Raw genomic sequence first — 27,759 nt, 5'->3', positions numbered from 1 at the left:
CGTTAATCTATTCGTCCTTTCATAACTGCCAGATGGGATTTTTTTTTGGGGGGGGGGTCTTTTTAGCTGCAGCAGCTCATGTGGAATCCAAGAGACTCAGTTGCTCCAAATGCAGGGGAAGCAGAAACTTTTATTGAAGTCAGTAAAGCGAGAAGCACAAAATATACGCGGATGTGCGAAGACATTTGAACGTGTCCGAGCTGCTTTGAAGCTTGCTGTGCACAGAAACCAGAAGGGGCTCCTTAACGTACAAACGCTGCTTTGAGACCACCGGCCCTGGGAAGCAGGGCTGCGTGTGCTGGGATGACCGAGGCCTTGTGGAAACCGATCGGGTGGGGAGGGAGAGTGAGGGTCCGCCCTGATCTGGAATGAACCTTTCCGTCTGACTTTTTCCTGCACCTCTCCTTCGCAACTCACATCACGCAGACAGCACGAGCAGATCCTGATGAGAAGAAGAAGAAGAAGAGTTGGTTTTTATACACCCCTTTTCTTTACCTTTGAGGAGTCTCAAATCACCTTCCCTTCTTCTACCCACAACAGACATCCTGTGAGATAGGTGGAGATGAGAGTTCAGAGAGAACTGTGACTCGCCCATGGTCACCCAGCAGTAGGGTTGCCAGGTCCCTCTTCGCCATCGGCGGGAGGTTTTTGGGGCAGAGCCTGAGGAGGGCGGGGTTTGGGGAGGGGAGGGACTTCAATGCCATAGAGTCCAATGGCCAAAGCGGTCATTTTGTCCAGGTGAACTGGTCTCTATTGGCTGGAGATCAGTTGTAATAGCAGGAGATCTCCAGCTAGTACCTGGAGGTTGGCAACCCTACCCAGCAGGCTTCCAGTGGAGGAGCGGGGAAACCAATCCGGCTCAGCAGATTAGAGTCCGCCGCTCATGTGGAGTGGGGGATCAAACTCAGTTCTCCAGAATAGAGTCCACCGCTCTTAATCATTACACCACGCTGGCTCTCAGAGCAAACGAAAAGCAGAGAGATTTTTCTCTCAACCAACTCCACGCCCTTTCCTTTGGCCTTCCACTCTTGCATAGTGGATGTTGTACCATGACTCACCTTGTCCGTTTTTGAACACATGAAGCTGCCTTCTACTGAACCAGATCCTCAGTCCATCAGGCTCAGTCTTGTCTATTCAGACTGGCAGCGGCTCTCCAGGGTCTCAGGCAGACTCAGGTCTTTCCCATCACCTGGTCTGTTCAACTGGAGACTCTGGGCCTACTGCATGCCAAGCCGGTGCTCTACCAGTGAGCCACGATGCCTCCTCTTTTATTAAAGATTGCGGGAAACAAATCTCCAAAATCAATACAACTGTTGGAAGCTAAAGGGATAGATCTATGAACGGATGTGCTCATAGCTCGGGGCCACATGACAAGGGGACTGAGAGTCCATGAGTAGCATTCTGCCATGGTCCTGTGGAAGAGCTTCTGCTTGGCATGCAGAAGGTCCCCGGTTGAATTCCTGGCATCTCCAACTGAAAGGACCAGGCCATAGGTGACATGAACGACGCCCACCTGAGACCTTGGAGAGCCACTGCCAGTCCGAGTAGATAATACTGACTGGGATGGATCCAGGGTCTGACTCATGAACACATGAAGCGGCCTTCTACTGAATCAGACCCTCGGTCCATCAAAGTCAGTATCATCTACTCACACCAGCAGCGGCTCTCCAGGGTCTCCGGTAGAGAGGTCTTTCACATCTCGCCTGGTCCTTTTAACTGGATATGCCGGGGATTGAACCTGGGACCTTCTGCATGCCAAGCAGATGCTCTGCAAACTGAACCACAGCCCCTCCCCAATCAGTGGCCAACCAGGTGCCTCTAGGAAGCCTGTGAACAAGACCACTGAAGCAGCATTCTCCTTCCTGTGTTCCACCGCACCTACTATAATAGGCAAGCTCCTCTGACCCTGGAGAGAACAGGTCTGCATCATGAATCCCAGCTGAGCTCCCTCTCTTCCCCAAACTCTACCCTCCCCAGGCCCTGCCCCACCCAAATCTGGTGGCAGAGTTGGCAGCCTTATTAGGATGAGAGCACTTACTTCAATGACATCAATGTCAGCATTATTGAAGTCGATGTCCAGCAGTTTGGGGAGAGGGACGCCCCCTCCTAACACACCTGCAAGCAGCAACAAGAAACTCTCTAAGATTTCCAGGCAAGGGGAGACTGGGTGGGTGGGTGGTCTCTGTCCTCTCCCTGCTGTCACTTTTCACCTCAAGCAGACCCTGGGGGCAGAGTCTAGGGCTTGGGCAACAGAATAGCTCCTGCATTTCCAGAGGGGCATGAAGAGTTTTTGTTAAGCTAGCAACAGTTATGGGAGGGGTCTCTGAGCTTGCGGACACCTTTGGAATACTGTCACAGGGTGATGGGAATAGCCATAAAATGGTGGCCACAAAATGGCTGCCACAGGAGGCGGAGCCAGTCACAAAATGGCTGCCACAAGAGGTGGAGCCCGTCAAAAAATGTCAAGGAGTGAGGTTATACCCAACTTTTCTGACAGAAGCTCCATTTAACAAGTGGCCTTTTAAATTGAACATATTGCTTAAAAACATTTTCTTTCAACACACAAAATAAGTATACATATTGAGCTATCCAAGAAACCCACATCTGGCAGTATTTGTCTCTATTTTACAGGTATCTAACCTGGCTATCCACTTTACCTGTGTTGGGCAAAAGCTCCACCTGCCCCCTCCTATTTTCTAAAATCTCTTGGTGGGCACCAGGAAAGATGTTGGCGGGCACCGTGGCACCTGCGGGTACCATGTTGGGGACCTCTGATTTATGGGATGGCATGGGGTGCAGGGCACTCCCATAGGACTTTAACAAATTCCTTCCCATTTGATCTGCAACATTTTTTCGAAGTTGCAAAACGGAACTGCAAACCACGTCCCTGTCAACTCCCACGTCCCCGCCACACCCCTCCAGTTTCAACCCCCGGGTGTCTGGGCAGAGACTTCTGTGGCTGAACTTTAAACAGAAGTGGTCCGGATGTCCTCCTTACTGTTCATTGCTGGAAGGAACGCGACATCAAAAATCCTGCCCACCAGTCCCTCCAGGAGCGAAACCTGCAGCAACAAGAGAAACTGTTGGACGTCCCCATCTTAGCCAGAAGCAATACATTACCATAGACCTCCCCGTCCCAGGGTGACTGGATTTAACAACGTCTACACTTCAGCGCTGGCACACTTTCACTCACTCTGATCTGCACACCTTCTGGGCTCTGAATTCTTGAACTTGAAGTGAACTTCAAGAGTTACTGCTTGCTGCAAGCATTCCCTGGAGTCCCCAAAGGTTTCCTCTCCCTTGGCCTCAGCAAGAAATGCTGAGACTGCTGCTCAATCTTTTTTGTAGCTCAGACATGCTTGCAAGGAGGGTGTAGTTATTTCAGATACAATCCAAGGTGGTCTATTTCAGGGGTCCCCAACTTTTTTGAGCCTGCGGGCATTTTTTGGAATTTTGACACAGCATGGTGGGCATAGCCACAAAAGGGCTGCCACAGGAGGCGGAGCCAGCCACGAAAGGGTTGCCACAGTTTACCTTCAGTTATACAGGGAAGATCTTTGGGCTGTGGTGGCAGCTGTTGCCAAAGGAACGTTTTTCTTAAATCTGCCCAGCCAAGCCAATCTCCAGTGGCCAATCTCCAGTGGCTCTCCCCCACCTTTCCCCACGTTTTGCCCACATTTGCAAATTCAAGATAAAACAGGTCCCCGAAAACACGGGGAAACACAAGGGGAGGGCAAGGCGGCTTCCGATGGTCGGAAACAGCATGAATAATCAACATAAAGACCCAAGGTTGTCAGGGGGGGGTGGCAAGTGAAACAGCCATGCATAAAAGACCTCAGAACAGTAAAGGAATGGAAGCAGAGACATCTTCCCTTTATCGCTAATGGAAGCAGAGACAACTACGACTTAGCCCTAAATTGGCATTCTTACATCAACTTTCCCAAGGGACGAAGACGCCAAGGTGATGTGAGTTCTGCGGAAACAAAGGAGAACATTCAAGGGAGAGTCAGACAATCCACTGCCCGCCTGCTATCACTGCCTATACTGGCAGTCTATAGTGTGCTGGTCTATGACCATAATACACCATTCATTCATTCATTATTTACTATATTTATTTTCCACAATTTTACCAAAATATCCTGGGTGGCTTGCAAAAATCAAAACATTAACCGACCACAAACATTCACAGCAGCCTAAAAACATAAAGCATCAAACCCCAACGAAAACTGCAAAACGCAGCAGTGGACTCTGATAAAACAAACAGCCGTTCACCCATTAACCCCTGACAACAATAAAAGCAGGATAAAGAAACAAATGATAAAGAATAAGGATAAAATAACAAATCCCCCCCCCCATACACACACACAAGGCCCTCGGTCTCCACCACCTAGGATTTCCATCCTCGGGGGTGGGGGGGAATGGAGACCTCCCAGAATCATAACTGATCTTCAGACTACAAAGATCAGTTCCCCTGGAGGAAATTGCTGCTTTGGAGGATGGACTCTGTGGCACCCCATCCCCGCCACGCTCCCTCTCCTCCCCAAACTCTGGTCCACCACCCTCCAATCTCCATGAATTTCCCAAGCTGGAGTTGACAGCCTTGTCTGGAATGGTCTACCAGGGTTGGCATGGACTCTATGGCATTTTACCCTGGTGAGGTCTCTTCCCTCTCCCCAGGCTCCACCCCCAAATCTCCAGAAATCTCCCAACTCAGAGTTGATAACCCTAATGGGGGGACCTCATGGCATCCACTTTCTACACACTTTTGGCAAGTTCCAACTTCTTCTTGGCTAGGGTTGGCAATCTCCAGGTTGAAATGGCCGCTTTGGCAATTAGACTCTTTGGGCATTGAAGCCCCTCCCCTCCCCAATCCCCGCCCTCCTCAGGCTCCGACCCAAAAACCTCCCGCCGGTGGCAAAGAGGGACATGGCAACCCTATTCTTGGCCAACGTGTGAAGCAAAGGGTGATAATTTGTATGGGAGGGGGCAATACTCACTTGTCAAGCTCCACACTGATCTTCAGTTTGTTGTCTTCGACAGAAAACTTGGCCAGCAAAGAAGTGTCCTAGCAAGAGAAAGTGGGAACTCCTGCAACCAGGTTCGAGGGTGGGCCGGCCCTTGAACATACCGAGAAAGTTGCCGGTGGGCCATTGGTGTGCAGGAACAAGTTGAGGCAGGTGACCTGGCAGGGCTGGCTCCAATCCAGGGGCCATTGGGCAGGGCTATCCTGACCCACCCAAAAGGGTACCTTCCCAAGGCTCGGGTTGACTGAGCTTTGCACTCCAAACAACTTCATGGTGGTGGAAAGTGCTGTCAAGGTGAGGCTGACCCATGGCGGTTCTGTAGGGTTTTCAAGGCAAGAGACAAACAGAGGGGGTTGGCCTTGCCTGCCTCTGTGTGACAACTCCGGACGGTCTTGCTGCTCTACCATCCAGTTATTGGCCAGGGCTGACCCTGCTTAGCTTCCGAGAGCTGATGAGATCGGACTAGCCTGGGCCATCCAGGTCAGGTCAGATGAACAGAAGTAGATCAACTGGATTTGTTTTCCCACTCCTACACATGAAGCCAGCTGGATGACCTTGGCCTAGTCACACGCTCTCAGCCCCACAGGGTGTCTGTTGGGGGGAGGAGAAGGGAAAGTGATTGTAAGCCAGTTTGATTCTTCCTTAAGTGGTAGAGAAAGTCAGCATATAAAAACCAACTCTTCTTCTTCTAGTTTGCCATTGCCTGCCTTTACGGAGCAATCCTGGACTTCCTTGGATGTCTCCCATCCAAGCACTAACCAGGGCCAACCATGCTTAGCTTCTGAGATCTGAAGAGAGCTGGCCAACCTGGGCCATCCAGGTCAGGGCCCAGGCAACTTATTGAGAATGAATTAACAAAGTTATTTGCGAGTCATCAACCAGGATCTCTTACAAAGCCGCAGAGGCTGCTGAGCCACATATCAGGCAGTGGGCATTAAATAGATATTTTCAGTAGCTACAATTAGTTTTATTAGCCTAGCTGAAATCTCAGCAAGAGCTTGATACGCTGGCTTGGTATCTGCTCACACAAACATTTATTTATTTACTTTTTTATACCCTGCCTTTCCCCTTAATGGGAACCGAAAGCAGCTTCTGTTGTTCTCCTCTCCTCCATTTTATCTTCACAACAACCCTGTGAGGTAGCTTAGGCTGAGAGTGTGTGACTGGCCCAAGGTCACCCAGCGAGCTTCCATGGCAAAGTGGCGATTCCAACTGGGCTCTCCCAGGACCTAGTCCAACACTCCAGACACAACACCATGCTGGCTTTTTTACTCTCTTATCACTTCCTTTGCTCAGCCGGAAGGGGCAATTTCTTCCCTGTCCCACGAAATAAATAAGAGGCAGACTTGGACAGAAGGAATTATTTCCCATCCACTTCTTATGTTCTTTTCCCCGGGCTGTCTCTCAGTAACTCACAATGTTCAGGACTAAGAGGGATTGGTGAACGTCGTTCGGCTTGGACGCCAGCACTTCGGTAGTAGCCTTGAGTTGGATGAGTCCCTTATCCTTCTGCAGCTTCACTGTGGGGACATCAGGGACGGACACCTTCAGAATGAGCGACCGCGGCTCTGGGAACATCGGGAACACCTGTAGGTAGCCCGGAAGGAAGACATGGAGCACACGGTGTTGGGCCAGTGTGCGTGGCCTGCTAACCTTGGCCTTGCTAGATGTGTTGTGCCAAGCGCTACAGGCTCCATTTTGGATCTCAGGCTCTGTTTTGGATGGCATCTGCAGGTGGCCCCTACAGAACCACCATCCCCAGCCCCAAGAGGCTTTAATTGCTCAGAAAGGTCACCTTCCGCTCAGGCTTTCTGGAGTCTTGAGCTCCAGGCCAAGCCGTACCCCACCGGAAGACCTTGAGATGGGGATGGTTGCCCATTCGTAGGGTTGCCAACCTCCAGGTACTGAGAAAAATATGCACAAGTACTACTAGGATAGTAGTGGAAATATAGTACTAGGCTCAAACCAATTAATTTAAATAATACACAAGCAAACTATGCAAACATATATTGTGAACAATGTGTAACATCTACAGACAAGTGAAAACAGCAGTGATAGTATGTACAAGCAAATCCAAGATGGAAAGTCTTTTTCAAGGTAAGTAAGAGTCTTACTCTTGAAAAAGACTTTCCATCTTGGATGCTGTTTTCACTTGTCTGTAGATGTTACACATTGTTCACAATATATGTTTGCATAGTTTGCTTGTGTATTATTTAAATTAATTGGTTTGAGTCTAGTACTATATTTCCACTACTAACCTCCAGGTACTGGCTGTGGCTGGAGATCTCCTGCTATTACAACTGATCTCCAGCGGATAGAGATCAGTTCCCTTGGAGAAAATGGACACTCTGGCAATTGGACTCTATGGCATTGAAGTCCATCCCCTCCCCAAACTCTGCCCTCCTCAGGCTCCGCCCCAAAAAACTCCCAGTGGTGGCGAAGAGGGATCTGGCAACCCTATCCAGCCGTGCAGCGCCAACTGGCAAAGTTCACATGCTAAAAGCAAACTCAAGAATACTCTATGTTGTACTAATGTCTAAACAAAACTGGCAGCATACAAAATAAGCAGTGCAAAAAAATATTAAAAAACTAAATACAAATGCCACTATAATCATACATATGCATTAACACTAAATATACTATTACAACAATTGTTGAACTAGTTATATTCCTTCATTTTTCCAATAAGGCAAAAGAAGTTGGTGGCGATGCGGAGAAAAGGGCTTCACCAAAAAACAGTTTTGTTCATGAGCCCAGGGTGAGTTCAATATGCAAAGTTAGTGGTTAAGAGTCCTGCAATCCTCTTATCTCTATTGCAGGAAAGTTATCCACAAAAGCTGTGTATTGGAGACAGAAAAAGACTGGGATGGCTAAATTGGAGTCGTTTTGCCACACCCCCAGGGCCAGATTTAGGTTTGATGAGGCCCTAAGCTATTGAAGGTAATGGGGCCCTTTATATGTCCAGCTGTCCTTTGTCAACAACAAATTGTCGCTGTTTTTTGTGTTGAATATATGCTATATGGTAATTTATGGACCTAATGAGCAAACCAGCAATATTTTAGGGAGCAGGCTAGCAGGAGGGGCCCATTACTTACATCATAGGAGCCTACACAACACAAAACACTGTTGCTGTATGTAGGATTTATTTTATTTGTTTTTTTATCTTATATTTTGGAAATGTACATCCAGTTTTTTTTTCCTTTACATTTTTTGGGGGACCCCATGAGAGTGGGGCCCTAAGCTATAGCTTGTTTAGCTTATACGTAAATCCGGCATTGCACGCCCCCAAGGAGTTCCTGGCTTTTTCCATTCTCCTCCAATGCAAAAATTGTTTACCTTCACACATTCCTCAAAGCCATAACATTTTACTGCTTTTCCATCGCCAGAGTTCTGGTCCACATGCTACTCAAATCGAGTGGACTTACCGCTGGAATCAAAGCTCCGAGGGTTGACGTAGTCAAGGGAGGAAGTTCAGGGAACTGGTGAAGGAAAAGAACACATGAAGACATGAAGCTGCCTTTTACGGACTCAGACCCTTGGCCCATTAAGTCTTGAGTATTGTCTACTCAGACTGGCAGCAACGCTTCTGGGTCTCAGGCAGGGGTCTTTCACATCTCCTGCTGCCTGATCCATTTAGCTGGAGATACCAGAGATGGAACCTGGAACCTTCTGCATGCTGAGCAGATGCTCCACCATTGAGCCACAGCCCCTCCCCAAAGAAGTGGGGTTGAAGAAAAAGAAGAAAAAAGCTATTTCATGGAATATGCAAAGGATGCACATGGGCTTTTTATTTAATCAACTGCTTGATGGTATGCCAATGAAGGTATTGAAATTGAAATTGGATGCACATGGGAAACTTAGCCCTTTTTTTGTACCTCAGTTTAATTCCAGCAGGGCATGCTTCGTGTTACAGTGGAAGAGCACATGCCAGAAATTCTCACACATGAACACATGAAGCTGCCTTATATTTAATCAGAACATTGGTCTATCAAACACAGTATTGTCTATTCAGACTGGCAGTGAATCTCCAGGGTCTCAGGCTGAGGTCTTTCACATCATCTACTACATTATTGTGAGGGTCTCTGTGTCTGTGTCTCTGCTTCCCATCACCTGCTATCAGTGAACTCATAAAAGCAGTTCACACCTTCTGGTCTCAGGCGCCAGGCCTGATTGCCCCATGTATCTTCCCCCCCGCTGTTCTTCCTGTCAGTACTCCCTCAGGCCGATGCGGCCTTGGAAGTGTGATAGCTTCACCAGACTTCCTGGGACTCGTCTGATGTTTTGTATTATGCCAAGCTTGTAACTTCCCATAACAATAGTGTGAACCCCAGTGCCCCGGTGCCCTGGAGTCAATATATTCTGTAAACCCGATTAGCCCCTCACTTGCAACTCGCTATCTGTGCCTGTCTCAGCTCCTGATGTCTTCAATAAATCCTTTGTTTCTTTATCAACGTCTGAACATTTGATTTTGAGAAGTAAACTCAGAGAGAGGGGATCTCTCACATTGAGTTGCAAGTCCTTGCCTCTCGAACTGCTGCTGTACCTTTTGGGACAGAATGTCAGGCGATGAGGAAAACACCCCTACTACCCCTGACGCACCGGACGGACCGGTGGTACCGGAGAAGCCGGATCCCAAGGAGGAGGGTGCCAAGCCAAAGAACCCTAGGGGTCCCATCCCCGACCAAGGCCGTGGACTTTTTAACAATTGGCTGGACTCCCCCAAGGGTTGGTCTCTCTCCCGAACCGCGGCGAAGGATCGCCGTTTGGCCTTCCCCAGCACGGGACTTGAAGGGGACCCGGCACGCAAGGAGGCCCTGATGGAAGAGGAACGCAGGCAGTGGCTGGAGGATCGCCAAGCCATGCAAGAACAGATGGAGTCCATGCGGCGGGTGATGGGTGAGATGGCTGCGGCCCTGGACGCCTTGAAAGTGCAACCGCCTGCCGGCACCCCTCCGGACGGAACACCGGCAGCCCCCCCCGCGCCTCCTAGCCTCCCGTCCCGTCGGGACCTGAAAGTCACCTATGACGGTTCGGGTGACCAGTTGACCTTTTTCATGGTCCAAGTGGACATTTTTATGCGGGAACAGGGCCGGACCTTTACTTCCGAGGAGTCCCGGGTGCAGTACGTGGCTTCCCTGCTGCAAGGGGAGGCGGCCGCCTGGATGGTGTTGCAGTATGAACTCCGCTCGCCGGTGCTACGAACCCTGGATGAGTTTATGGTAGCACTCCGAAACCGCTTCGAGGACCCGACCCTGGGTGAGCGAGCTAAAGCCTCCCTGATGCAACTGCGCCAAGGGACTAAGTCGGTGGCGCAGTATGCAAGTGAGTTTCAATCACTGGCCAGCCGAATCCTGGACTGGAGTGAAGCCACTTTGGTACAGTGCTTCAGGGAGGGCCTCAACCCGGACCTCCAGCATTGGGCTTTTATGCAAGGGAACCCCCCGGATGTGGAAGGTTGGGTTCGCCACGCTGCCGACATTGAGAATCGCAAACAACTCCTGACCTTGTCCAAACAACGTGTTGGACGAGACCCGAGACCCCGGAGTGACCGGGGCCGAGACTTCCGACCGGGAGGGAGCGGAGGTCCCTCGGCCGCTGAACGCCGTAAGCGTTTTGAGACCGGAGTCTGCCTGACCTGTGGAGGGAAGGGGCACTTTGCGTCGCAATGCCCCTCTCGTGCGGGTCGTCCAAACCCCCCTCGCCAAGTCCCAACCGAACCACAGAAGACGGCAGCTGAGGAGCAGCCCCGCCGCAGGAGCGGGCCACCGGGCCGGCGTTCCGGCGCACCCTCCGCTCTCCATGCGCGCCCCCAGGATGTGATCTCCACCTCTACAGGCCCAACGGGGTCCCGGATTACAAATACCACTTTTGATTCGGACGGATCCCCGATTGCCACCACCCCATCTCCCTCTTCCAGTGAGGAGGAAGAGTGGGAACAGCCGGCAAAAAACGCCGTCGGTCTGCTGTAGAGGGGGCTCCGCAGCAGACCGCCCCTGTCGTTGTGCAAGGAGCTCCACCGATGGTAAGCGCCCAAGAGGACAATGTGTATGTACGTGTTCACCTGTCCCTACCCAAAGGGGGTCCCAGTTTAGAATTCCCCGCTTTGGTTGACTCGGGGTGTGCCCGCACTATGATTAGTGAGGAAGCCGCCAAGAAACTGGGAGTCCGGCGCAAGCGGCTTCCGGGACCCCTCCGCTTTTCCCAAATGGACGGGAGCGATTTTAAACGGGGCCCAGTGACCCACCGAACTGCGGCCGTGATTATGTCGGTGGGAGAACATTGGGAACGCTTGTATTTTACCATCGCCCCCATTGTAACCCCAGTGGTGTTAGGGATGAACTGGCTACGGGGACATAACCCCTCCATCGACTGGGTTAAACGGGTGCTCTCGTTCCCCGACAGCCCCTGTGGGTTGCATGACAAGGAACGGGTACTCAGGACTCCGGCCGCCGCATTGGTAGGGTCCCCCAATCCGATCTCCATTCCTCCTCAACTTCCCACAGAATACTCGCAGTTTGCGGATGTCTTTGATGTCAAAGAGTGTGACGAACTACCTCCCCACAGAGAGACGGACTGTGCCATTGAAATCGTGGGGGAAGGCAAACTGTCTAAAGGGAAGGTCTACCCCATGAGCCCTAGTGAGAAGGCGGTGTTGCGGGACTATTTGGACGCTAACTTGGCGAGGGGTTTCATACGCCCTTCCAAAGCTCCTTATTCGGCCCCGGCCTTCTTTGTGAAGAAAAAGACGGGAGATTTGAGACTGTGTATTGACTTTCGTAGGCTAAACGCGGTCACCCAGTCTAACGCTTACCCTCTCCCTCTTATTCCCGACCTTTTAGCACAATTAAAGGAGGGCCGGATCTTCACCAAACTGGACTTAGTGGAAGCATACCACCGCATCCGCATTAAAGAAGGAGACGAACCCAAAACGGCCTTTTCCAGCTGTTTTGGAATGTTTGAATACCTAGTCATGCCGTTCGGACTTTCGGGGGCCCCCAGTGTGTTCATGCAATTGATTAATGAGGTTTTACATGATTTACTGTTTCGGGGGGTGGTGGTATTTCTCGATGACATACTTATTTACTCTGAAACCATGGAAGAACATGTGCGCCTAGTGCGAGAAGTGCTCCAGCGGCTGCGGGAGCACAAACTGTATGCTAAGGTATCCAAATGTGAGTTCCACCAACCTTCCATTACATTTCTTGGGTACGTGATTTCCCACCAAGGTTTAGAAATGGACCCCGCCAAGGTCCAGGCGGTGCGAGATTGGGAACCCCCCACTACCCGCCGCCAGCTTCAGCAATTCTTGGGGTTCGCTAACTTTTACCGCAACTTCATTCCCAACTTTGCCCAAGTTGCGCTTCCTCTCACCAATCTGTTGCGTACCAAAGACAAGGGGGCTAGTGCCGCGCTTCCCTCAGCCCGTTTGCAATGGTCCCCCCAGTGCCAGCAGGCTTTTGAGTGTTTAAAAATACTCTTTTCATCCGAACCCATTTTGGCTCACCCAGATTGCACCAAGCCTTTCGTGGTGCAGGTGGATGCTTCGGATGTGGCCATGGGTGGAGCCCTATTGCAGAGAGATGAGGGGGGCCGGTTGAGACCATGCGCCTACTTCTCCAAAAAGTTTTCCCAGTCCGAAATTAACTGGGCTATTTGGGAGAAGGAGGCGGCGGCGGTCAAACATGCCCTCACCATATGGAGGCACTTTTTAGAAGGTGCCGAACAGCCGTTTGAAGTGTGTACCGATCACAAGAATCTCGAGGCTCTCAAGGGAGCTAGAAAGCTCAACGCCAAACAGATTCGGTGGGCCCAATTCTTCGCCAAATTCCGGTTCACTCTCAAACATGTCCCGGGGAAGGACAATGCCCTGGCAGACGCTCTGTCTCGACTTCCCCAGTATCGCAACGAGTTCGATCGCCCGGTCGACTCCCTGTTCACACCCGAGCAGCGTGGGGAGGTCCCCGGCTTAGCCGTCACCACCCGCTCCCAAGCCCATCGACCAGAAACCCCCCCTACGCTCAAGGGTATCCCGGAAGCCTTCCAACAGCGGCTCCGGGACGCTTCCTTACAGGAGGAGGAGCACCATCTCCTCCCTACTGGCCTGGAACGAACCAACACTTGGTGGATGCAGGGGGGAAAACTGTATGTCCCGTCCTCCCTTCGCAAGGAGGTATTGGGACTTGTACATGGTGCCAGATTGGCGGGTCATTTTGGCTTCATTAAAACACTTCACCTGGTACGGAGGCAGTTCTGGTGGCCCGGTATGAGAGCCGACGTGGAGCTGTATGTGCGCAGCTGCCCCACTTGCGCCACAGCTAAGAAACGGATGGGGAAACCCCCCGGGCTTCTTAAACCGCTGGAGAACCCCTCCCGCCCATGGGAAGTCATAGCCATGGATTTTATCACCGACCTACCTCCCAGTCGGGGAAAAACGGTTCTCTGGGTAATCACGGACCTTTTTTCCAAACAGGTCCATTTTGTTCCATGTGCAGGTCTTCCTTCAGCCCAGGGTTTGGCTAAGCTATTTGTCACGCATGTCCTCAGGCTACACTCGGTACCGAGGAAGGTCCTCTCCGACCGGGGGGTCCAGTTTGTTGCCAAATTCTGGCGAGCGTTCCTAAAACTCATGGGGGTGGAGGAACAGGGTTTGTCTTCCGCCTATCACCCCCAAACGGATGGTCAAACGGAACGAGTAAACGCAGTGGTAGAATGTTATTTGCGTTGCTATGTCAATTTCCACCAAGATGACTGGGTCGACCTGCTGCCATTCGCCGAATATGCGTACAACAATGCGCCTCATTCCTCTACCGGCTTTAGTCCCTTCCAAGTAATATACGGGACGGAATTCGGTCCTTTCGGTTCCGCCCCCGTCACGCCTGAGCTCCAAACCACCCCTGATCTTCAGGAGTGGATCCAGGCAGTTAAATCTACCTGGCCGTGGCTGCTCAAAAATCTTGAGAAAGCAAAAAGCAAGTACAAGGAACAAGCAGACAAACACCGGTCTCCGGGGTGGGAGCTAAAGGTGGGGGAGCAAGTGTATCTGTCCACCAAAAACCTCCGCTCCCTGAGGCCCTGCAAAAAACTGAGTGACCGTTATGTGGGGCCTTTCCCCATAACCAGAGTGATCAATGAGGTTACCGTGGAACTGAAGCTCCCGAAGACTCTCAAGGGAGTCCATCCGGTTTTTCATATTAGTCTTCTCAAACCGTATGTGGCAGCCCCCCAGTTCCACCCCCCTCCCGACCGTGAAATTCCTACTGTGATAGGAGGGGATACCCATCTGGAAATATCCAAGGTCTTAGACTCCAAATGGAAGAAGGGGAAACTGTTTTACTTTGTTCGTTGGAAAAACCTTGGGTCCGCTCACGACGAGTGGGTGGCCGCACCCCACATGGCGGCCCCTCGCTTAGTCCGAGAATTCCACCTCGCTTATCCCGATAAACCTCGCCCTCTCGAGGATCCCGGGGGGGGCCTTAAGGGGGGCTCTGTGTCTGTGTCTCTGCTTCCCATCACCTGCTATCAGTGAACTCATAAAAGCAGTTCACACCTTCTGGTCTCAGGCGCCAGGCCTGATTGCCCCATGTATCTTCCCCCCCGCTGTTCTTCCTGTCAGTACTCCCTCAGGCCGATGCGGCCTTGGAAGTGTGATAGCTTCACCAGACTTCCTGGGACTCGTCTGATGTTTTGTATTATGCCAAGCTTGTAACTTCCCATAACAATAGTGTGAACCCCAGTGCCCCGGTGCCCTGGAGTCAATATATTCTGTAAACCCGATTAGCCCCTCACTTGCAACTCGCTATCTGTGCCTGTCTCAGCTCCTGATGTCTTCAATAAATCCTTTGTTTCTTTATCAACGTCTGAACATTTGATTTTGAGAAGTAAACTCAGAGAGAGGGGATCTCTCACAATTATCCTTTCTAATGGAGATGCCAGGGATTGAACCTGGAACTTTCTAAACACCTTGCAGATGTTCAGCCGCTGAGCCACAGCTCCCCAACTCTGAACAGCCCCATCTTAGTTATGGTAAATCCTGATTTAGATTAAGCTGAGCTGTTGGATGAAGAAGAAGAGTTGGCTTTTATATGCCGACTTTCTCTACCACTGAAGGAAGAATCAAACCGGCTTACAATCACCTTCCCTCACCCTGTGAGGTCGGTGAAGCTGAGAGAGCATGACTTGCCCAAGGCCACCCAGCTGGCTTCATGTGTAGCAGTGGGGAAACAAATCTAGTTCACCAGATTAGCCTCCACCGCTCATGTGGAGGAGTGAGGAATCAAACCCGGTTCTCCAGATCAGAGTCCACCGTTCCAAACGACCGCTTTTAACCACTACACCACGCTGGCTCTCACCACCACGCTGGAATCCAGGACTGTGGCCTGGAACTCGTGCATCAAAAAAAGCAAGTGCTTTTGAACACCTGCAGCATGCTGCCAAGCTTGGACACCACACAGGTGAGACTCAGCATCACTGTTTCCAGTTCTGAGGTCAGGTTGGTGCTCGGGCTTCATACCTTGACTTCATACACCAATTGAGGGTGCTGTTGCTAGAAGTTTTACTTTCCCCTCCACCCCCGTGTCTGTCCTTCCTCCCAGCCTGACTTCAGAGGTCCTGTCCACAGCATGAACTTTGCCACTCACCATGCCGTCCGAGATGTCTATGTCCAGAGCCCCTTGTTTCTGCAGGAGGGCCACCACCGAGCTGAGGAAGTTGACCGAGAGCCCCAGCTGGGAATTTGCTGCATCGGCCATGGGAGGCATCGGGGGCATTGGAGGAGCAGGTCCCCTTGGTGGCAAGGGCGGTCCTCTCGGTGGCAAGGGCGGTCCCCTCGGTGGCAAGGGCACAGCTTCTGGCTTGCCCAGTGGGTAGTCAAGGAGGGGGCCAGCCACCTGCCCCACTACAGTCTAGAAGGGAGAGAGGGGGAGATAATGAAAAGTTCCAGACAAGGATTTCCATCTGTGCATTGAACCCATCTAGTGATGAGGGTATAGTTTGGGCAGAACGTCTGGGTAATCCCAGTTCCCATTGCCCATTGCCACTCTGACCAGTGGCAGGAGAAAAAAATAAACAAAAAAAGCTGTCAGACCAACAGCATGACATCACTTCCAGGAAGTGACGTCAGTCTCCTCTAGGAATTGCCAAAAACTCTATGGTTTTAACATAGTTTCCAGCAATTGCTAGAGAGGACTGACATCACTTTTGATTTTACCTACAGAAGTGACATCACAACATCACCTGTGGCAGCAGCCCCCCTTCTTGCTGGTTGCTTGGCAACCCTAATTAGTAAGATTTAACAAATGAAAGGAAGTGATTCCATGCCCTAGACCAGTGATGGCGAACCTTTTAGAGACCGAGTGCCCAAACTGCAACCCAAAACCCACTTATTTATCGCAAAGTGCCAACACAGCTAGAAGTCCACATGGGGCTAGGGGTTGCCAGGTCCCTCTTTGCCACCTCCGGGAGGTTTTTGGGGCGGAGCCTGAGGAGGGTGGGGTTTGGAGAGGGACGTCAATGCCATAGAGTCCAATGGCCAAAGCGGCCATTTTCTCCAGGTGAACTGAAATAGCAGATCTCCTGCTATTACCTGGAGGTTGGCCACCCTGCATGGGTGGCCGAGCGGGGGAAGGAAAGCAGCTGGAGCATAGCCCCCACCCCTTCAGTTTGGTTCTTTTTCCAGCTGTTCATACAAATTAAAAAAGACTTATGCGGGGAGGGGGCTGATGGTGGGGACAGCCCTCTGCACTCGCTCAGAGGCACCTTCGGTTGCATGACCGAGCAGAGTGGAAACCCGAGCTAAGCGAAGGGCTTGGCTCCAGCACAAACGCCAGGCGGGCCCCCATTCGGCCCTCACCCCCAACCCCCTGCGCTGCAGTCACCAACCAGCCCGCCGTAGACGGCCGCCCAGGCGTCCCACTCCCGGTCCAGCCCCGTCCCGGCTCTGCCTCTTCCAGTCCTCGGCAGAAGGCTCGTCGTTGTCTTCACTTCCAGAGCGCGCAGCCGGCGACTGCAGAGAAGGCGCTGGGAAGGAGCCCGGCGTTTCCCGGAGGAGCCAGGAAGGCACTGCTGGTCCCCAGCCTCCTCAGCCGGGGGAACGAACTCAGGCAAACTCTATGCTGGGGCGACGGCTCGCGTGCCCACAGAGAGGGCTCTGAGTGCCACCTCTGGCACGCGTGCCATAGGTTCGCCACCACTGCCCTAGACTGTCCCTGATGTATCGTCAGAGCATCCATCATAAACATCTTTCCTCCAGCCTTGTTCCCTTGTCTGACACTTCACAAGGACAAACAACAACGACTGAGCTCCATTCAATCATCCTCCCCAACCTAGAAAAGCTAGATTTAGAGCTCCTTCCTGCAGCCATGACGGAGGTTAGCTCAGACCCACCGACACCCAAAATAACTCTTTCTTGGTGGTCTTGCTTGTGATAGCCAGCGGTGACCCAGACCAAATAGGCACAAAAACTAGAGGTGGCAAGATCCATATTTTCATTTCTGAGCAAAGGCAAAAACCTGGACTTACGTTTAAATCGATTTCCAAGAAATGCCCCGTGACTAGCGGGAGACTGGAGACGGTGTACTGGACGCTCCCCAAGATGCCCAGCGGGACCAGAGCTGTACGGAGAAACAAAGATAAGGGCTTAGGGAGTCTCTCACTTTTCTTGTTTGCGGTCTCTCCCAACTCACACAGCCCCAAGGGCAGACCTGGGCAGCCATCCAGGGCGGCAGAGTGGATGGCAGACTGGTGGAGCTGGCCTTTGTGGCACACAAGACCCCCGTGAAACGCTCCCGTGGGTTCTCGCCTGACCTTGAGGACTAGAACCATGTGCGAATATTGACTATTGCACCCAACAAGACTATTTGCCAGAAGATGAGGAGTCTGGTTGGGTGGAGCGTTGATCTGAGGTAGCGTCTGCATTTATTACATGCCACCTTTCCCAAAACTGCAGGCAGACAACAAGGTGACTCTGGGGGTGCGTGGAATGATCGGCTGGAGGAGGCTTTAGACAGAATAATTCCTTGGTAGGGCTGTGCGTGTAACTTTTTTCAGGTTAAATGGACCCAATTATTTTTTCCCTGGGAAACTGAGATAAGCTGAATACCCATACCGGTAAATGGGTATTCCAGCTATTTTTTAGGTTTTCCTGGAAAAAATGTATCCATTATAGTCAATGGGAATTATTTTCGAAGCTCCTGTGGGAACATGATTTTTTGAGGTAGAGTCACCAAATTTTCAGGGTAGCTGCAAGGGACTCGCCTTGCATGAACCTCGAAGATTGGTAACGTTTGGGACAGAGGGTCCAATTTTATGGACCCCCGAAGGGGTCACCCCCCTTCTCCCTAGGAAAGCATTGTAAGTTTACAGTACCAGGTCCCTCTTCGCCACCGGCGGGAGGTTTTTGAGGTGGAGCCTGAAGAGGGCAGGGTTTGGGGAGGGGAGGGACTTCAATGCCATAGAGTCCAATTGGCAAAGCGGCCATCTTCTCCAGGTGAACCGATCTCTGTCGGCTGGAGATCAGTTGTAATAGCAGGAGATCTCCAGCTAGTACCAGGAGGGTATCCTCCATCAAGTTACTCCTCTAAAATTGGTATTTCTGCTAGAATTGCACACTTACCTGCATGGGACTTATAGAAGAATGCAGCACCTTGCCAAAGACCTTGCATTTTTGTGAATTTTGTTAGTGTCTGTGTCACCATCCATGTGGACTTGTTTGGTTGTGCTTGTTATTTTTGTATGCTTGTACATAACACTGTATGTTTATATGTATAGTTGTATTTAGACATCATAGGATAAACATTGGTTGCACTTAACAGTAATTGTTATTGTACATTTTTGTCGCCCCTGTACTGATTTCCTAATCTCCTGATAGTAGTACAGTGGTGTCTTTTTCTCCTACCTAGTACCAGGAGGGTGGCAACCCTAACCACCACTGCGGAACTATGTCCCACAGGGATCATCACTTTTATGATTGCCAACGTGGATAGGGTTGTCAGGTCCCTCTTAGCTACTGGTGGGAGGTTTGGGGGCAGAGCCTGAGGAGGGCAGGGTTTGGGGAGGGGAGGGATTTCAATGCCCTAGAGTCCAATTGCCAAAGTGGCCATTTTCTCCAGGGGAACTGATCTCTATCAGGTGGAGATCAGTTGCAACAGCAGGAGATCACCAGCTGCTACTACCGCAAGGTTGGCAACCCTAAATGTGTAAGAGAAGCGAGAATAACGGACGGAGCACTTACAGTTCACGAGTCCCAGCTCATCATTCACAAGGCCCAGGACAACATCGATGACGGGGCACAGCTGGGGAGGAGAAATCACCTTTCAAATGAGACTTTCATGGCAAAGTGTCAGGATAGAAAACCACAAAACATGCAAAAGGGTTTCCACGACGTTCTGCCTTGTCCTTTCTGCCCCTCCCTGCTTTTTAAGTGAAGAGAACTGCATGTAAAATCCTCCCACAGAAATGGTTCACGACTACCCAAGTTTCCATTCTTTTCTAGGGCAATTGTGCAGAAGGACCTGCCAGGTGGTTGGAGCCTGGATAACAGTAAAGCCAGAGGGGCAGTTTTCAACTGCGGAGGTGGGGGGGGGGTGAGGCAGGAAGGAATGATCCAGGCATAGAGCTGACCAGTGGGAAGATTTTAAATTCTAAAGCTTCTCCTGAGAAATGTGGCATATAATTTCCTGCAAATGTGGGCCTTCCAACATATATTCCAAGCCGGTTATACTGCCATTGTGCAAGGGGGAAATTGTTTAATAGTTAAATTGCTTCTATGCGTTTCGCATATGCGTCTTCAGGGGGGATCTTTCTTTACTCAAACGTCCTGAGCAAGCAATAAAACAATCATGCACTGAGCAGGGGGTTGGACTAGATGACCTCTAAAACCCCTCCCAGCTCTAACACTCCATGACTTTGATGACCAGTCATTTGGGATTTATAAGGGGGCTGATATGTACAACCTGTTGTCATCTCTACACACTAGTGAGCTGGATCCTACTAAATCTCAACACTTACCAGTTCCGGAAGAAGTCTGTTAAGAACACGGGCCAATAAATTATCCACAATTGGGAGCAGGCTGGGGAGAAAAGGCAAAACAATTTATGTGCTTATTAATAGTTTTATTCGTTAAAACATTTATATCCTGCCTTTCCTCTTGGTTTAAAATTTAAATTAAATAAAATAAAATTTAAAAAGTTAGAGAGATTTATTAATATTAATTAATACATACTGTGGTTTTAATAGGTTTAAGTATTGATGAATTATGGTTTTATTGTTTTATTGTTGTCATTCTGTTGTTTCTTGCCCTGAACCCGGCTTGCTGGGGATGGAGGGCAGGCTAGAAGTCTGAATGAATGGATGAATTGGATGAATAGCGGTTGGCATCTCCAAATGCAAAAGTGTTTGCAAGCAGACACATTGGTATCCCTCCATTTCAGGGGTCCCCTACCTTTTTGAGCTTGTGGGCACCTTTCGAATTCTGCCACAGTGTGATGGGCAGAGCCCGCAAAATGGCTGCCTCAAAATGGCTGCTGCAGGAGGTGGAGCCAGCCACAAAATGGCGGCCGCCGCTTACCTTCAGTCACACAGTGATGATCCCTGGCCAGTCAGATCTCCAATGGCCCATCAGAAGCTGGTGGCCAGCCCACTTCCCAAAAACAATTTGACAGGCACTAGGAAAGATATCGGAGGGTGCCATGGCACTCACGGGCACCACGCTGGGGGCACCTACTCAAGTTACCTAATCTCCAATTCCTAGGGTTGCCAACCTCCAGGTGGCACCTGGAGATCTTCCGCTATTACAATTGATCTCTAGTTGATCAAAATCAGTTCCCCTGAAGAAAATGGCTGCTTTGGAGGGTGGACTCTATAGCATTATGCCCTATTGAGGTCCCTCCCTTCCCTTCCCTTCCCCTCCCTTCCCCTCCCCAAACCCTCCCCTTCCCAGGATCCACCCCAAAAACCTTCAGGTATTTCCCAATCTTGAGAGCTCTTATCCAGCCCACGAGCCAGCCGAGGCAGCCACCACCACCCCACTACCAATCTGGGCTGCACGCTAGGGTTGCCCACCTCTAGGTAGTGAACAGCATGTGGGCTCAACAATAATATAGCAATTCAAATTTGAATAAACTTACAATTCTTTTTGTATTTCAAATTTTATGTGGGCAATTAACATTCATGCCCCATTTTTATAGTTCCAAACTTATAAACAACAAACAAATAATACAGCATGAAGCAAAACCCAAAATCTGAGTGCTACTCTTAAGCAAAAAAGACTTAATACAGTCTGAAATGGTCTGGTAACAGACTCTAATTACAGCACAACTCAAGGTCCGTGGGCAGCCGCCCTGTGTGTGAGTTGAGTCTCTAGCGCTCGAGGAAAACCTATTGCAGGTTCAATCAGAATGGGGCGACCATGAAACCGAGGGGAAGCACTCCTGCGGGTGCACAAAGGACCCAGTTGATGATCCAAAATCAAGTTGAGGTAGAATAAATGCAGACAGAGGACGTGAGACCAGTTGTATCACGTTTTGGTGGCTTCATCAGCCAGTGGCAAAGAGGGACCTGGTAACCCTATCTCCAGGTGATAGAGATCAGTTCCCCTGGAGAAAATGGCCGTTTTGGCACTTGGACTCTATGGCATTGAAGCCCCTCCCCTCCCAAACCCCGCCCTCCTCTGGCTCTGTCCCAAAAACCTCCCACCTGTGGCGGAGAGGGACCTGGCAACCCTACTGCAGGCTCACCAGCGGAGGCAGCCACCCCTCCCCCTCCGCTGCCAATCTGGGCTGGCGAGACATGGTCCTGCCTGACCAAGTGACATTTATGTCATATACAGCCCTCGTAACAAATTAGTTCAACACCCCTGCCTTAGGGAATGGGGCCTAGTTTCCTCTGGTCCGTGTATAAAACTCTGCTGGGTGCCACTCACCCTCTGAGGAGTCTGATTTTGATGCCACCAAGAAGGCCATCACAGTGATCGATCACCAGCTTGGGGTAGCCGGTGCCATCCATCGTCAGCCGGACGATCGCGGTGATGTTCACTTCCACTGCGACATCGAGCAACCCAAGGAGACTGTGGAAGAAGGAGAGTTTTGCCAACCTCCAGGTGGGGCATGTAGACCTCCCAGAATTATAACTGATCTCCGGGCTACAGAGATCAGTTTCCTTGGAGACAATGGCCACTTTGAAGGGTAGACTCTATGTCATTATACCCTGCTGAAATCCCTCTCTTCCCCACACTCCAACCTTCCTAGGGCACTACCCCCAAATCTCCAGGAATGTCCCAACCCAGAGTCGTCAACCATTGCACAGTCTGAGCTGTTTTGGGATATGATCAAGTCGTCTTCTTACCTCTTTCCATTGAGTGCCACCTTGGTATACAAATCCAGGTGGACCCCGATCCCAGGTAAGAGCCTCAGATTGATCCTGGGAAGTGTCAGCTCCACAATTCTTAATCTGCAGGAAACAACCGGCAGGGGCGGGGGGGTGAGGGGGTCATCCAGAGAGGTCCATCCCTTCTTATGATTTACAAGAACTCAGGGCTACCATAATAAAAACTAGGGCTGGGGGAGACACCAAATTTTCATGACTACCTAAGTGACTGTCAAAACTGTCAGGCAACCTCGCCTGTGACGGACATTATTTCTTGATCACAACTAGGTTTGAGTCGAGCAGAGACCAACAAGTTTCGGGGGAGGAGGCATAAGCTTTCAAGAGTCAGAGCTCCCTTCATCATATACGAAGCTTCATCAGATAAGCCTTGACTCGTGAAAGTTTATACCCCAAACATCTTGTTGGTTTCTAAGGTGCTACTAGACTCAAACCTAGTTGTCCTATGGCATTCCAACATGGATGCCCTCTGAAGCAATTCTCGGTCACGCAACGCTATGACAGAACATTTGGGACTGAAAGATCAGCGATTCAAACCTTCCAAAGACATTCTTCTTTTTAGATGCCAGAATATTCTCACTGTTGGACGGGGCAGAGCAGAATGAAGCAACGTTTTCTGGGGAGCAGTTTGGGGAACCTTCCCACTGATAGTTGCTTTAAATCTTACCCAAAGCTTCCTTACTTAGCATCGTTCATGAATCAGAAAATGTGTTGGACTGATACAGTATAAGTTGGACTGTGATCTAGGAGATCTGGTTTCAAATCCCCTCTCTGCCATGAAGCTCACACTCCCTACTTCACAGGGTTGTTCTGAGGATAAACTGGGGAAGAGGTAACCTTGTATGACGCCCTGCACTTCTTGGAGAAAGTGTGGGGAAATATTCAGTGGGCAGAGAGGTAATACGAAATCCCCCTCGACTAGGGCTACCAATCTCCAGGTGGAACTTGAAGTTCAGTCTACAGAAGTTGGGTCCCGTGGAGGAAATGGTAGCTTCAGAAGATGGATTCCATGGGAATACATTCCCGCTGAACTCCCTCTGCTCCACAGATTCCATCCTCCCCAGGTACCAACCCCAAATCTCCAGAAATTTCTCAAACCACATTTGGCATCCCTACTGAGGCCTCTTTTCTGTTAACAAGTCTGCACAGCTGTGGTTATTCATATGCATGCGGCCGATTATCTCTCGTCACAAGTCCTGAATCATTCCTTACCCTGTAAGGCCCTGGACTGTGCTGAGTAAACCTCCTTCCCCGAGGATGCCGAGGATGCCGCCTCCGCCAAGTAGGCCTCCATTACCCAGCAGGCCTCCATTGCCAAGGAGACCACCACCACCGCCAAGAATACCTGCAGTGCCAAGCAGACCTCCATCACCCAGCAGGCCTCCGCGGCCGAGCAGGCCTCCAGCACCAGGACCTCCACCGTTGCCACGAAGATCAGGTGCACCATAGCCAGGCTGTCCTCCACCAACCCTGTAAACTGGGCCACCACCATAAGCCTCATAGCCGCCTCCAGCACCCCCTCCAAGCAGGCCCCCGCCGAGAAGCCCTCCACCGCCGCCACCAAGCAAACCTCCAGTGACCCCACCAAGAAGGCCTCCACCACCACCACCTCCTCCCCCTAGCAAACCACCGGTAATACCCCCGAGTAGGCCTCCTCCACCTCCACCACCAAGGAGGCCTCCTAGCAGACCGTCACCACCACCTCCATTGCCAATGGGCAAGTCTCTCATGGCGCCTTGGAGGGCGTTGCTTTGGGCCACAGAGTTGGCGACCGCTGCAAATAAAAAAAAGACCACAAGATGAGTGTCCACTCACTGGGGAGACGATGGTTTCACAGCCACGTTTCAAGGGGAGCTGTTTCCCGAGATTAATGTGTGGTGGACATAGGGTTGCCAACCTCCAGGTACTGCAGGAATCTTAGGCTATAATTAATACACACAAATGAGTGAAACATCAAAATGTAATCAATGCATGCAATCATGGAAAAGGACAAACATACAACTATATACAATAGTATTTCAATAATCCACAAAGGTATGTATGAATATATTTTCTTCAATAGTCCATAAGTCCAATAGTCCATATGTACCCTTATGGACTATTGAAGAAAATATTGAAGAAAATATATTCATACATACCTTTGTGGATTATTGAAATACTATTGTATATAGTTGTATGTTTGTCCTTTTCCACGATTGCATGCATTGATTACATTTTGATGTTTCACTCATTTGTGTGTATTAATTACAGCCTAAGATTCCTGCACTACTTTCCTTATCTGTGATATTAGTGCAGAGGTGTTGATTTTGGCTTGCTCAACCTCCAGGAACTAGCTGGAGATCTCCTGCTGTTACAACTGATCTCCAGCCGATAGAGATCAGTTCACCTGGAGAAAATGGCCGCTGTAGCCTGGACCCCGGCACTTCTTCCTAAGGACCTGCGCCTCCCATCTGCTTCTGAGCCACAATTGGGCAGAAAGCTCAATTCCCCACTCCTGCACATGAAGCCTGCTGGGTGACCTTGGGCTAGTCACAGTTCTCTCCGAACTCTCTCTAGGTCCCACCTACCTCACAGGGTGTCTGTTGTGGGGAGGGGAGGCGATTGTAAGCTGCTTTGAGAGCCCTTATGGTAGAGAAAAGTCAGCATATGAAAACCAACTCTTCTTTTTCTATTTCCCATAGTGACCAGCCATGTGGATCGACCTAAAAAGGCTGTGAACAGAGCTCCCAGCCGCCCACTGCTGTTTGCCTCCTCATAACTGGTATTCAGAGGTACACTGCTTCCAAACATGGGGGTTCTATTTAGCCGTCATGAGTAACATACACTGATGGACTGCTCCATCATCAATCTGCCCAATCCCTTTTCTAACACCAGTTATGCAAGTGACTCTCCCTACATCTTGTGGCACAGAGTCCCACGAGTTATGGGTGCGTGGTGGGAAGAATTACTTCCCTTTGCCCTGAATCCTTGGCTGCCCACCTGCTTAGCGCCTTGGGACAGGGGTTGACTGGGGTGGCCAATCGCATGCCCTTCAACTTACCATTGTGCAAAACGCCCTTATTGACCCTGATGACGGCATCTGTTGGCAGCTGGCTTTGCGATGGGGCCAGCAAACTGCAGACGATGGCAACCCACCAGACCGTGAGCATCTCGCTTGGGGCGACGGCTGCTGGGATTGAACAGGGAGACTCCTGTCAGCAACGGACTGTCCCCCGAGACAACAAAAAGATTCAATGGCTATGGCAGGGATTTTTAAAGCAAAACATGATCAATCAATAATAAAAAGATAATAAAAAAGGTTATCCAGAGAGTACCCGGCAGAGGGGGTTCGACACACACATGAAGACTTTGCTATGGATTACCTAATTAATAACAGAGAAGATTGCCCTGTCTCTAATTAATTCTTGATCAACTGGAGTGCTGGGAATGGCTTGTAGCCCCCTTTCTCTAGTTTTTCTCTGGCTCTGGAGGTGGCAAACGCCATATATATCACAGGCAGGGTGGGAAGGCGGTACCGGCGGTGGAGACATAATGGACTCAGTGTTGCCGTGGCTTGGTTAAGTATGTGGTTTAGCCATATTCCAGAGTAAACAAGTATTTGTAAATCTGGAATGCGAGTGAAGCAAGAGGTATCAAATGCACTCAGGGTTCCCGAACACTCTCCGTGTCCAGCGGGAATAGAAGAGAGAGTTAGTTCTCATTCTATTATATGAGGTGCTGTGGAAGACAGGCAGGATGGTGCTGCTGCAGTCGTCTTGTTTGTGGCTTCCTAGAGGCACCTGGTTGGCCACTGTGTGAGCAAACTGCTGGACTTGATGGACCTTGGTCTGATCCAGCACGGCATTTCTTATGTTTTTATGGATACTAGTCCTGATGCATACCTATTCTCTGCAGGATCAGAGGAGCATGCCAAATATATTAGGTGCTGTGGGACGCAGGCAAGAGATTACTGCTGCAGTCATCTTGTCTGTGGGCTTCCTAGAGGCACCTGGTTGGGCCGCTGTGTGAACAGACTGCTGGACTTGATGGGCCTTGGTCTGATCCAGCAGGACCTTTCTTATGTTCTTATGTTCCTATTCCACCAGAGCCCTTCTGGGGGGTTCTGAAATGGCTCTCACTTTCTCACAGTAGCAGCCCACGCAAAAGGTTATCACCGTTCCAGATGCAGGAATGATGAATCTAATTGTGGAGTGCAGGGTTCCAGATCTTCTTTATTTAAGATGTGCAGAATGTTTCTTGCTTCCCTCCGCCTACAATCCACAATGTTCCATGCAACAGTATGAACAAGCAGAGGCCAACCAGGGCTGCCCTTGAAGACAACCTGGAAACTGCAGATGCTGTTTTTATGAGGAAGCAAGACTTAAGCTAATTTCCCCTCTCCCTAATCTAACAAAGGGCAGCTCTGAGGAAGAGAGGTTGAGGAATCTCCTATGGGTCGATGAAACAAGTCGCTAAATTCTGTGCTACAATATACAAGATTCGTCAAACAAAGCAGGGGCTTGGCAATTCAACCTTAAATGGAACATGTTATATTAATCTGAGGTTTTTAGCTAATATATATATTTATTTATTTAAGAATTATATATCTCATACTTTCAGATACTGTATCTTTTAATTCTACTCTGTAATTGATATGAATATTTTAATTTTAATAAATCTGATCTGGGAACCTGGAAACTGACGCTATTGTCAGGGACGAGGCCACTAGGAAATGACAATCATACTAGGAAAAGTTGAAGGCTGCAGGAAAAGAGGCAGACCCAACAAGAGATGGATTGACTCTATCAAGGAAGCCACAGCCCTCCGTTTGCAAGACCTGAGCAAGGCTGTTAAGGATAGGATGTTTTGGAGGACATTGATTCATAGGGTCGCCATTGAGTCAGAAGCGACTTGACCGCACTTAACACTCACACACATTAGCTGCCAGTCTGTTTTCAAGTTCAGTTCAAGGTGCTGGTTATGACCTTTAAAGCCCTTCTTGACTTGGGACCATGCCAACTATGGTCATCAGGTAGCCATCTGTTGGCTATCTGACCACTTAGGGTGGCCCATCTGGCATCGACCACAGCCAGCCCTTTCCCATCATGATTCCAAGGAAGTTGTCCCTCCCTGAGAGCCAGCGTGGTGTAGTGGATAAGAGCGGTGGTTTGGAGCAGTGGACTCTGATCTCTGGAGAACCGGGTTTGATTCCCCACTCTCCACATGAGCGGCGGAGGCTAATCTGGTGAACTGGATTTGTTTCCCCACTCCTTCACACGAAGCCATCTGGGTGACCTTGTGCAAGTCACGGCTCTGTTAGAGCTCTCTCAGCCCCACCTACCTCACAGGTTGTCTGTTGTGAGGAGGGGAAGGTAAGGTG

At 50.3% G+C, this 27,759-nt stretch overlaps 1 protein-coding gene across 1 annotated transcript; it reads right to left on the bottom strand.

Moving 5' to 3' along the window:
- Positions 1-418: 418 nt before the first annotated feature.
- LOC130473420 (BPI fold-containing family B member 4-like) lies at positions 419-25,549 on the bottom strand. Its single transcript, XM_056844940.1, has 16 exons — positions 25,441-25,549; positions 23,613-24,174; positions 22,362-22,466; positions 21,940-22,083; positions 20,028-20,088; positions 19,252-19,312; positions 17,541-17,632; positions 15,864-15,925; positions 15,662-15,806; positions 8,450-8,503; positions 6,441-6,611; positions 4,998-5,065; positions 3,931-3,973; positions 2,999-3,062; positions 2,039-2,115; positions 419-442 (listed from the first exon to the last, which is right to left on the bottom strand). Exons 1-16 carry the CDS (start codon positions 25,547-25,549, stop codon positions 419-421), a joined length of 1,842 nt encoding a protein of 613 aa, XP_056700918.1.
- Positions 25,550-27,759: the final 2,210 nt, after the last annotated feature.

This window comes from Euleptes europaea, chromosome 2, assembly GCF_029931775.1.
Source record: "Euleptes europaea isolate rEulEur1 chromosome 2, rEulEur1.hap1, whole genome shotgun sequence".
In the NCBI taxonomy this organism is placed as follows: domain Eukaryota; kingdom Metazoa; phylum Chordata; class Lepidosauria; order Squamata; family Sphaerodactylidae; genus Euleptes; species Euleptes europaea.
The sequence above is the reverse complement of the archived record's forward strand: the minus strand, read 5'-3'. Positions and strand labels throughout refer to the sequence as shown.

Bases quoted from the DNA above. Each gene is read 5' to 3' on its own strand.
- LOC130473420 (XM_056844940.1), bottom strand. From the start codon at position 25,549: ATGCTCACGGTCTGGTGGGTTGCCATCGTCTGCAGTTTGCTGGCCCCA. The intron at 15,807-15,863 runs GCCCTTGCCACC...CTTGCCACCAAG, and splicing joins CTGGGCAAGCCAGAAGCTGT to GGGACCTGCTCCTCCAATGC. The intron at 2,116-2,998 runs GTAAGGAGGACA...TGCTGCTTGCAG, and splicing joins GTTCCTTCCAGCAATGAACA to GTGTGTTAGGAGGGGGCGTC.